Below are 12,512 nucleotides of genomic sequence, written 5' to 3'. Positions count from 1 at the left end.
TCTCTGGTGAAAAACTCGCCCCCTCGCGTGTCGCTCTAGCCCTCTTTTCTCGCTTGAGATTTTAGGTGGGGGGGGGCATTGTATTTAGCAGTGCTCTGCCGCTAATTTCAGGCCCACAAAAGAAAGTTGCAATTAGGCCTATTATTGTAGCAGCTGCGCACGCCTGGCCTTCAAGACGACACCCCCCCCCCCCGCCTTGGCTCGCTGCTGGGGGAGAGGCCTGTTGCGGTCGTGAGAACCCCCGCACAACCGTAGCATGTACTCGTGTCTGGGGGAGAGTATAGCCTGGGAGACTGATGTGTGCCCTCTATGCTGTTCACACTGCGGGATGGATCCAGTTAATGTCCACAGCCAAAAGGCCTAAGCAACAGGAACGTCAAATTGTGTATCTGAAATCTTAAGACAATTAGTCTTCTTTGTTTTTATATTGAGAGACGCCTCACTTGTTATAGGATATTTGTAAATATATATTACCAGCGAACAAGGAATACTGGGGACTCTAATCTAGGATTCTATGTAGAGATGCTTTAGACAAAGAGGATTGATTGAACAGCGGTACAACACACATTTTTTACTTTTCCAAAAATAAATCCTAACTGGGGCTCCGTCTAAACATGTGACTGAGCTGATCGGTCAGAGTAGGCAGACCACTCGTGTCAAGGTGAATCATGTGGGTCATAAATGAATGACAAAAGTTAAGTAAATGAAAAGCAATTATAGATGGAGATATTATAGTGAAAAGCCACCAGGCCTGTGGGGCTGGATATTGGGGGAGCCACAGAGGCCCTCCTCTGGCCCAAACACAAGGGGCCAATCTTCCGCTTTCGGCACAAACAAAATGGCCGCGTGTTCTCCTTCGTTTCTCTCACTTACCAATTCTCTCACTCCGCTGATTTTCGAACAATTAAAATAATGATCCAGCTCTTGGCACTTAGATTCAAGGGCATAGACAGATGTGAGCATCTTTGTGTAATGTGTCAAAGTCCTACCTCCTTTATTTGATTATGTGGCAGCAACTTTACTTTGCATACATTAAAGCCTTCAACTGCATGACTACAGCAGTAATACGCATACGAGGAAAGGACTGGTTCATTTACTTCTTAAAATGAAGTCCACAGGTCCTTTAGAATCGTCAAAATTCAACTCTGAACACAAGGAGAAATCAAGATGTTACAAGAGCTTTTCACAAGGGAGGAAATTGTAAGGTGGTCTGCAGACCAGCTGTTCCCTGCGATCACTGGTCAAGAGGGATCCCCTCCCATCGTGAGGAAATACCTGTGAAACTTCACAAACATCAGACAACACATCATACAGAAGACATTGGAAAAGGTGCCGAATGTTCCGCGGCCAGAGACGACGAAGGCTGTACTTGCAAGCGTTTGTCTGCGCAATCGGTCACGTATGTAGTGGCGGATAAATCAGAGAAATCACCCAAACATTGTGCTAAATTTCGTGTTTTACAAAACCGCTGAATGTATGCTGTAAGAAACACACAAACAAAAACTAAAACAAGTGTGCACTGTCCAAAAGTACCGGGATTCCTATTTCAGCTTAAACCACACAGGGCTGACTGAGGTATTAATGCAGACCCAAGCACAAGGCTGAAACTCTGGAGGAAACGCATCTCTCTTCCACTACGCTGCAGCCGCCAGGCAGACAGCGCGTCTCACCGGCATCCATTTCATCTCATTAAGACCCTGGGACAGAGAGTCCACAAGAGCGGGGAAATCATTTCGCCGGCGGAGTGTGGCCGGGGCAAATTGGCCTCCGGTTCAAATAAGGAGTCCCTGTTGTGAGACACAGGAAGAGCAGAGCCTGGCCGGGAGTAGGGCAGGCCCGGGCAAGGCGAGCAGGGGCCCCCATGTGGAGACCACCTCCCTGCCTCTCAACAAACATGGCAGTGGATAATCTCTCCTTCAGAGACTCAGCCCCAACCCCATGGGAAGGCAAGGCTCTAACAGCAGAGAGGAACTTGCTTCACTTTGTGTGGCTGGCAGTGGGGCGCGCACACACACGCCTGTGTCTATCTGTTCTTATAGCTCTCAATGGCAAACGGAAACACACACACACACAAGTTAGTATGGCTATCCTCATGGGGAAAATCGAAATTGCATGCTCCCTAACCCTAATCTTAACCCTAAACCTTACCTAACCTTAAAAAAAGTAACATTTACACCTAACCTTAACCAACAACGCCTGGACCTTAAAGAAACCAATTCCAAATGTAAAATGAATTGTAAATTTGACCCTAAACCGTAAATTGACTTTTGCCTCATGAAGACCAGCAAAAGGTCCCCATGAGTCAAATTTTTTCTGGTTTTACTAAACTCATTGGGACATTTGGTCCCCATGAGTATAGTTAGACCACACACACACACACACACACACACACACACACACACACACACACACACACACACACACACACACACACACACACACACACACACACACACACACACACACACACACACACACACACACACACACACACACACACACAGAAAGGAAAAAGGGTGGTGGTTTTTAAAACGTGAGCATCACCGTGGAACAGAAAAACGAGCGCTGTAGCACTTGACTCCTTACGTTCGTACTGTGGATTAAAACGAATGTGGAGTGTGTCACAGAGGCCAATAATTAGCGGACCATTAAAGGCAGGTTAAGTGTTGCGCGGGCAGCACAGCTACATTCCAAATCAACGGCTACCACAAAAACTAGCACTTAAATGGACGCTGAAGCTTAGACCCCTGGACACAAAGCCGACCGCATAGTGAAGCGAAACATTAGAAAATATGGATAAAAAAAAAATATATAAAATCAGTGACTGACCAGCCGCTTGTGTTGAAAGAAATGGAAATGAGCTTGCACACAAACATAAAAAAAATATGAATGTGAACATGCATGTTAACAGAACCATCCAGGCTATGTACCTCCTAAGGCATAGGCTTTATGTAGAACAAAAAGAACACAACAAAGAGAATTTTCAAACACTTTACTCGTGTCAAGATTTGTTACAAAAAAAAAGAAAGAGATTTCAGGTTAAAGTTGTGTTGAGCGAAGCTCTCCTTAAGTCTATCAATTTCCAACGGCGCCAGAGTCGATCTTACAGGAACTACGACGTCTCCATCTTATATCCGTGTTTCTCCAGCTCAGCTCTGCAAAGGGAGAAGAGGATAATATTCAGTCGAGGCGTGCGTTCCCAATGGCAGAATATTCCATATTTAGGGGGCACTTTGGGAAGCACATACAGTTCAGTGGTCCAGCTACAAGAGCCCTTCTATATTGATTGAGATGCATGTCATGAAATCTGAAGAAACATAATGCAGGAGTAGACCTAATTGTACTGGGCTATAGCCTTACAAGATAATAACATCTTGTGTTCTACACATTTCTTAAGAGCAGCCATTACCAATCGACTGAAATAATGCTATAATCATTGAAGAAGCCCATACTCAGAAATCAAGACAGAACTGACAACCATGACCCACAGGTGTGTGCGCGCACGTGTATAAAATGTATATATAATCGAAGCACAATATGCAGAAAAGTGGTTCAAAACCACAGTCCTGTAGAACCCGTTCTGATTCAACCTAGGCCCTTCATGAACTGAACTGGCTACATTAGTCCAGGGCCACAACATCAACAAGTGCCGTTTTGGGGGCTTAATGACCAAACTCGTGAACCGCTGCGTTTTTTGTTGTTATTGTTGACCGTCAATGTTTCATGGGTTCTCAGAATGTAAAAAGGCTGGTCGGGGTACATCTCAACACCACTCAGACAAGCTAAACGTGGACCCAGAGCCGCCCCCTCAACATGTCTAAAAGACAACCTATGCCCCTACATACGCTCAATTATATTAGGTACACCCAATTATTATTGGGTCGGGCCCCCTATTGCCTCTATCCAAGTTCTTCTACCCACAGAACTGCTGCTAACTGGATGACCTTGTGGATGCCTGTGAGAATGTGATTCGTCAATTAGGGTAAAACGTACCTATTAAGCCCACATACCATTTAAGCCCACATACCATTTAAGCCTACTTCCATATTTGGATGTAAATCAAAAATAGAATCAATGTGCTTTGTGATGTTAAATACCTCCACCATTCTCTCCCAATTACATCCATGTACCTTTTTCAATTAAGCCAATCAGGTTTGCCATTATTATGTTATTGGAGGTACAAGTGCTACTACTTCCTGACGGTCAATTTTGAAGCGGCAGAAAAACTGATGAACATAAATCAATATTTCAAATGTTTTTATCATAAGAGGTTGAAGTTGTAACTGTTCAGGCTACAACAGTGGAAACTCGAGCAAGACCCAAATTGTACAATGTATGGGAATGTTTACATTAAGTAAAAAAAAAAAATTCAAAATATGCCCCATAATGTGCAAATCTGAACTGCTTTTTAAGCTTGTTTTATCACAGGAGTCGTGTCTTCAAAGTGAAAAATTGTGGATTGTAAAGGTGGGATGTAATCTCATTCATTTAATCAACTGTTTTACTATTTGAGCAGAATTCCAAAAGAACTCCTTACATTCTTGACTTTTTCCTTTAGAGAGATAACTGAAGACCTGGCAGCAGTTCAACTATTTTGTGTTCAGCAATGCATCAATGTGTTGGTTCTGTTCATAAAATATTTTTTTTTCCCCTTTCTAAAATAACAACATGCCCTTTGGTTCTCACTGGCTGTATGTCCCAAACAGAAAATTACCTGCACTTTTCAAGAAGCTTAGTTATCATTTTAGGATTAATTCATTCAAGTATCCTAAATAATTATTTTATTACTCATTTTCTATTTCTCAAAAGAATCGGCTTACTCTGTCATTCACATATGAACCAGTTGTGTTTTCTGTTACTGTATACAGAGGATATAAAAAGTCTACACACCTGTTAAAATAAACTAACAATAACCTGGTTGCATAAATGTGCACACCCTTAAACTAATACTTTGTTGATTATTTCAGCACACAGCCTTTTTGGGTAGGAGTCTATTAGCATGGCTCATCTTGACGTGGCAATATTTTCCCACTCTTCTTTGCAAAAGCGCTCTAAAGCTGTCAGGACATCTCTGCACAGCCCTCTTCAGATCACCCCACAGATGTTTAATTGGATTCAGGTCTGGGCTCTGGCTGGGCCATTCCAAAATGTAAATTTTCTGGTGAAGCCATGCTTTTGTGGATTTGGATGTGTGCTTTGGGTTGTTGTCGTGCTGAAAGGTAAACTTCCTCTTCATTTTCAGCTTTCTAACGGACGCCAGAAGGTTTTGTGCCAAAATTGTCTGGAATTTGGAACTGTTCATAATTCCCTCCACCCTGAATAAGGCCCCAGTTCCAGCTGAAGAAAAACAGCCCAAAAGCATGATGCTGCCACCACCTTGCTTCACTGTGGGTATGGTGTTCTTTGGGTGATGTGCAGTGTTGTTTTTGCGCCAAACATACCTTTTGGAATAATGGCCAAATGTCAACCTTGGTTTTATCAAACCATAACATTATCCCACGTGCTTTTGGGGGACTTGATGTTTGTTTTTGCAAACTTCAGCCGGGCTTGGATGTTTGTCGTTATAAGAAAAGACATCAGTCTTGCCACTCTATCCCATAGCCCATTCATATGAAGAATACGGGAGATTGTTTTCACATGTAGCACACAGCCAGTAGGTGCCAGAAATTCCTGCAGTTCCTTTAATTTTGCTATAGGCTTCTTGGAAGCCTCCCTGACCAGTTTTCTTGTCTTTTCATACATTTTGGAGGGACGTCCAGTTGTTGGTAATGTATCTGTTGTGCCATATTTTCTCCACTTCATGACTGTCTTCACTGTGTTTCATGGTATATTTAATGCTTTGGAAATTCTTTTGTACCCTTCTCCTGACTGATATCTTTCAACAATGAGATCCCTCTGATGCTTTAGAAGCTCATAAATAGCAGGACAATCCTACAACAACAGCTGAACTTTGTGATTAATCAAAGTCACTTTAAATGATGGCAGGTGTGTAATGACTATTTAACGTGAGTTTGAATGTGATTTGTTCATTCTGAACACAGCCACATCCCCAGTTATAAGAGGAAGTGCACACTTATGCAACCAGGTTATTGTAAGGTTTTTATTTTTCATTTTCCCCACATGAAGATTTCAGTTTGTTTTTTAATTGAATTGTTCACATTATAGGTCACATTAAAAGTGGAAAAAGTTCTGACATGATGACACGCAGGCTTAAATGTGAACTGAGTGAGAGCACTATTCTGTCACAAAAACCCAGCGTTTTCACAGAGACGTGTAGACTTTATATCCACTGTATAAGTGCCAGATATTTTTGTGGAAATGCTCTCCAGCGCTGAAGAAATTCAATGACAGATTGCAGTGTTTTCAAGCAGATTCTATCTACCTGAAAACACTGCAGTGCATTATCCAACTGCATTGCACAAAAATGATCTTAATTGTTTTAGTAGTACATTTCTAAAAATTTCCCCACATAGTATATAGTGATATTTATCCATATCAAACTATACGAGAAACAAAATGGTGCCAATTCTATAACAGACCATGCCTTTAGTGTATGGAAATGTTATATTCTAGTTTAACTCCAATTAGAGCAATAATAAATCAAATGAACTAAAACAACTGAAGTAAACAAGGCCATACAAAAATATTTTCAAGTTTAGGATGTGGCTACAATGTCAAACATATCCGTACATTTTCCAGCTAATGTTATTATGTTCAGCTGCAATAATTTAGGCATTTACAATGTTAGTTTATAAGTGAAATGTCATTGGATAATCTAATATTTCAAAATACATACATTTGCTTTTTTTTTTTTTAACACAATCATGAGATGGGCTTATTTGGAAAATGAATGTGCATAAAGGGTACACTTGGTAACCTTTAGGCAAAAATAGCTATAGCTAGATATTGGCTAGAATTTTGCTAGCCAATATGGGCTTAAATGGTACACTTGATACTCACTAACCCCAGACCAGACTTCTCAACATTTTACAAAATATCTTAGACAAACAAAAATAAGTAAAGTTATACATTCAAATCAAAATCTAGAATTTTATCTCTGCTGTGTTTTGGGGGGAAAAGGTGCAACATTAGAAATGTCTTAACTTAGATTTCAGTGGGCTTAACAGGTACGCTTCCCCAAACAAGACCACCTTCCCAAGCTCCAACACCCTGGAACTGGACACCTGCCTCTACATCGGGACTCAATGTGCGGTTTGGCTAGACAACATCCACCGAGCTGACCTTTAAAGCAGGGGCTCCCACTGTGGTGACACACAGCTCCGACACCATTAAGCTTGTAGCCGCTAATAGGCTTGATTAAACGACAAGACAGCCTACAGGAAGGTCAGAGAATTGGCAGTGTGGTGCCAGGACAACCATCTCTCTCACGCAGGCAGAGAGACAAAGGAGCTGATCGCAGACCACGGGAAACAAAACGGGCAAACACACCCTATTCCATATCAACGGTGGAGCTAGCTTTGTCCCCGAACAAAAACTATAGCTAAATATTACCTAATATTTAGTTGCAGAATGTTCTACTGCCTGACAGAAAAGTTAATTGAATCGGCAAAAACATGCATCTTGTCAACAAAGGCATGTGTATAATCTCCCTGGACTCTACTTACCAGGTAGGAGATTTAATTTGTTCCTCGCCATCAAAAGTTGTTTAAAAAAAAAGTAGTGCCACAAAAAAAACAATTGTCATCCATCTTTTTTCCAAACTGCGAGCACAGATGTGTCATTAAACAAAAAAAAAGATAACGATGTTCTTTTACTGAGCCCCAACACACCGCAACTGAACGCTAACAATTATCCAGCCATACTTTTGGCTGTGGGATAAGCCCACAGTGGAAGAGGCTGCGGAGTTCCACTGGGCGCACACCACTAGGAAACATGCATGATCCACAACACCAGGACTGTGGGTTCAAGCCCCATGTGGGACCCATAACAAAAAAGGATGCACTCACTATTAAATGTAAACATCAAAACAGCCATGTGCTAGTGAAGAGGGTTTGTTGGCACATAAAAAGAAATATACAGTATCTCACAAGTGAGTACACCCCTCACATTTTTGTAAATATTTAAATATATCTTTTCATGTGACAACGCTGAAGAAATGACACTTTGCTACCATGTAAATTAATGAGTGTACAGCTTGTATTAAAGTATCAATTTGCTGTCCCCTCAAAATAACACAACACAGCCATTAATGTCAAAACCGCTGGCAACAAAAGTGAGTACACCTCTAAGTGAAAAAGTCCAAATTGGGCCCAAAATGTCAATATTTTGTGTGGCCACCATTATTTTCCAGCACTGCCTCAACCCTCTTGGGCATGGAGTTCACCAGAGCTTCACAGGTTGCCACTGGAGTCCTCTTCCAGTCCTCCACGACGGAGCTGGTGGATGTTAGAGACCTTGCGCTCCTCCACCTTCCGTTTGAGAATGCCCCACAGATGCTCAATAGGGTTAAGGTCTGGAGACATGCTTGGCCAGTCCATCACCTTAACCCTCAGCTTCTTTAGCAAGGCAGTGTTCATCTTGGAGGTGTGTTTGGGGTCGTTATCATGTTCGAATACTGCCCTGCGGCCCAGTCTCCGAAGGGAGGGGATCATGCTCTGCTTCAGTATGTCACAGTACATGTTGGTATTCATGGTTCCCTCAATGAACTGTAGCTCCCCAATGCCAACAGCACTCATGCAGCCCCAGACCATGACACTCCCACCATCATGCTTGACTGTAGGTAAGACACTTGTCTTTGTACTCCTCACCGGGTTGCCACCACACACGCTTGACACCATCTGAACCAAATACATTTATCTTGGTCTTTTCAGACCACAGGACATGGTTCCAGTAATCTGCTTGTCTTCAGCAAACCGTTTGCGGGCTTTCTTGTGCATCATCTTTAGAAGAGGCTTCCTTCTAGGACGACAGCCATACAGACCAATTTGATGTTGCGCAGCGTATGGTCTGAGCACTGACAGGCTGACCCCCCACCACTTCAACCTCTGCAGCAATGCTGGCAGCACTCAAACGTCTTTTTCCCAAAGACAATGGATATGACACTGAGCATGTGCACTCAACTTCTTTGGTCAACCATGGCGAGGCCTGTTCTGAGTGGAACCTGTCCTGATAAACTGCTGTATGGTCTTGGCCACCGCGCTGCAGCTCAGTTTCAGGGTCTTGGCAATCATCTTATAGCCAATGCCCATCTTTATGTAGGGCAACAATTCTTTTTTTCAGATCCTCAGCTAGTTCTTTGCCATGAGGTGCCATGTTGAACTTCCAGTGACCAGTATGAGGGAGTGAGAGAGCGATAACACCAAATTTAACACACCTGCTCCCCATTCACACATGGGGACTTGTAACACTAACATGTAACATGGAACCAGGGAGGGAAAATGGCTAATTTGGCCCAATTTGGACATTTTCACTTAGAGGTGTACTCACATTTGTTGCCAGCAGTTTAGACATTAATGGCTGTGTTTTGAGTTATTTTGGGGGGGACAGCAAATGTACACTGTTATACAAGCTGTACACTCACTACTTTACATTGTAGCAAAGTGTCACTTCCTCAGTGTTGTCACATGAAGATATAATCAAATATTTTCAAAAATGTGAGGGATGTGCTCACTTCTTTGAGATACTAAGTATTCGAATGCGTCAAATCCCGTGTGCCACTTTTCCTTTCGAGGAACGACATGGTGCGATTAGCGGAGTTCACTGGGCTACCTGAGTTGATTTGAGAAGTCATCCTCTACATTGTCATCGTCCCAGTTGTCTTCCCACACGTGGGCATCTTCATCCTCATCCTGCCCCGTCCAATCTAACAGCAGAGAAATACGAAGAAAATTACCAATTCTAAAAAACTGCAAACAAGGTGGCAGTTAAAAGATCACTCAACAGCAGTAAATAGATAGCAAGCTACTAAAGATTAATTAGTTCGCCCCAGTGTAGTAGCTAATTCGACAACTACTAATGTACATGTCATCATACTGAAATTAAAGTGTTAAATCACAAGGATCTCTCTCAGACGAGTGATATACTAGCAGGTTAGCTAACGTAACACCATGTTTCTTCATTTAACTAGCTAATGTGTTTAGCCAAGCTAGCATGATAAGCTAGTTAGCTAGCTGAGTCACTGTTGGGCCTAGTCTAAACATTTGTTGCTAAATAAAACAGTAAGCGCGAAAACACATTAACCAGAGCAACATAAGGACATCAAAATACTTACCTTCGGTTGGGAATTCTTCAAACTCATCGTCCTCCTCTAATAATCCCAAATCCACAGTCTGTTTCTTGTCCGACATCTTTGTCGCGGCACGTCTCTTGGAAATGAATGGATTTTCATTCAAGGGGGTTATGGGATATTGGTGGTGCAGGAGTTGCTGCGCATGGGCAGATAATGCTTCGTCATGAATCAAGCTGACCACAACACCTGACGCGCTCCTGATTCTCTGCGTAAGCAACTGAATAAAGTCCTGTCACACAAACCCAGCCACTTAAGGTATGTTTATTTTTTATAGTTTTTCCATCTCATTTTGAAATGGTTTGTTTAACAGGAAAATAACTCTTCCATCTTATATTTCCAAGTGCCTTGGCTCCCTCCTGGTCCTTGGTTAGGGATGCTTACAGACCTGTTCTAAGGGTTATCGCTTGTTCTCATGAAAGGCGGCCTTTGCAGATGTCCCAGAGTTTTCAGTAAAAAGCACCACTCACAGCTGTGATCATTTTAACATTGTTTTAACCGATTATTTATTACAATAAGAGCCAGTTTCAGTCCTAGTGTAAAAAATCGGGAATAATGGATTCTTTATTGAGTTAGATTTTTTTGTCCATGGCTAGGCTTAGTTTGTGTTAGCAAAACCAGCACTAGATCACTTAGTTATTTTTGGAACTATATAAAAGCCATCGTAAAGCTAACCTGGTACTACCTCTCCATTGTAAAATTCTGTATTTGGAAGCTATAGAAATACTTTTATTAATGTTTACGTTTACATTATAGTTATTTTAGAGACACTCTTTCAGAACAATTCCTAGTTGTTAGTCCATACAGCACTTAAATTCGTTTTGCCATACAGACACCTTGAAGGTAGATGCAACAAAAAGACACATTCAGGAAGTAATACTAATATATGCAATTTTGTCTTTAAAATGCTGTATGCTTTCATTCCTAAGAGGTGCTACTCCTCTCTGGAGGGGCATCATGGCCAGCTGAACTTGTCAGTGTATAACACAACATTTCCATTATTGCCAATATGTTACTTATGTACATTTCTGAAGAAATATTTGTTCCTGGGACTGCGCTACACTGTTGGAAATGTATAATCCAGTATGGAGAATGTAGTGTCATGGCAATTATGGATACATTTATTTCTTGATCTTGTTAATTCAATGTTAATTAAAATAGAAATCAATCAGTCTGTGTATTTTCAGTAATCTAAACTACTGATTTATGCATAACAGAATCTTTCTTTAGTTTTGAAAGTATTTTCAGAGCATAGCTTCTATCCAATCCCTCCCACTTCAGAGACAAAGCCTTGCAAAGCCCTACAATCCCACAAAACAGACATAGAAATCTCCCAAATATATCTCAAGATTTTTCATTGAGGAACAAATGTGCATTCTGATCTCTGTGGCCTATTTAAATAATGAACCAGCAGCCACAGCTTAGTATGTAGTTTAGATAAATAATAGAACATCTACCACAAAACCGCAATGAAAATTGCCCCTGCAGCTGTCACCCGTATGCTGACAGATGTGAAAACCTCAACTTAGGCTCTGCCCACTTATTCTATTTTCAAATTATTTTGTAATCATCCTAAACCCTTACGCATGATGACAACGCCACAACATTTAGAAGAAGGGGAGCGGAGGAAGAACAAAACCAGGAGAAGACGAGGGCAGTGTCAGTGTTCTGCCCAACAGAAGGTTGACGGGAGGGTTCATACTCTGGTTTGGGAAACAACAATATAAGGCGGCTGCTCTACGAAAACAGTCCAAAACAGCTTATGATTGAATGTCGAATTGAAGATCTCCATAAGAAGGATGACTCCTCCGAGACTCCGTTAGGAAGGTAGGAAGCCTGGGAAGGTTGTGTAATAGCCTCCCTCAAGCAGCATACCTGAGACTGCAGTTACATCGTGGCGCCTGGATTCTCCCAGGTCTGGGAGTGAGGGAGGGAGGGAGAGAGAGAGGGAGGGTAAGACAGCAGGGCTTCCCAGAGTCAGGCCGACTCCCAGACTTTCTGCTCCGAGTGGCGTCTGAGAGCGCGCGCCTTGCGTTCGGTCATTCCGGACAGGTGGGCTGGGCCAGTCCTGCCAAGAGACAGAGGAGGCTGACTCCGAACCAGCCTGCCCAGCCAGTCTGGCAGTTCGCCTCTGTCACTGCCTGAGCCTTTATCACAAGCCACATCAACGTATGCGGCCCCCGAGGGTGTCCAGGAACAGGGAGAGCGGTGGGGGGCGTTGGAGAGGGTTACCTAGTTTGAACCATCATCGCCTACATTCAACAAC

General features: G+C 42.4%; 1 protein-coding gene across 1 annotated transcript; it reads right to left on the bottom strand.

Annotated features, from left to right (window-relative positions):
• Positions 1 to 2,977: 2,977 nt before the first annotated feature.
• sem1 (SEM1 26S proteasome complex subunit) lies at positions 2,978 to 10,365 on the bottom strand. The gene is made up of 3 exons (XM_010903990.5): positions 10,232 to 10,365; positions 9,730 to 9,823; positions 2,978 to 3,155 (listed from the first exon to the last, which is right to left on the bottom strand). Exons 1-3 carry the CDS (start codon positions 10,305 to 10,307, stop codon positions 3,113 to 3,115), a joined length of 213 nt encoding a protein of 70 aa, XP_010902292.1. The 5' UTR covers positions 10,308 to 10,365; the 3' UTR covers positions 2,978 to 3,112.
• Between the last annotated feature and the right edge of the window lie 2,147 nt (positions 10,366 to 12,512).

This window comes from Esox lucius, chromosome 10 (genome assembly GCF_011004845.1).
Source record: "Esox lucius isolate fEsoLuc1 chromosome 10, fEsoLuc1.pri, whole genome shotgun sequence".
Taxonomy (NCBI): Eukaryota; Metazoa; Chordata; class Actinopteri; order Esociformes; family Esocidae; genus Esox; species Esox lucius.
Note: the sequence above shows the minus strand (reverse complement) of the source record. Positions and strands in the feature narration are given on the sequence as shown.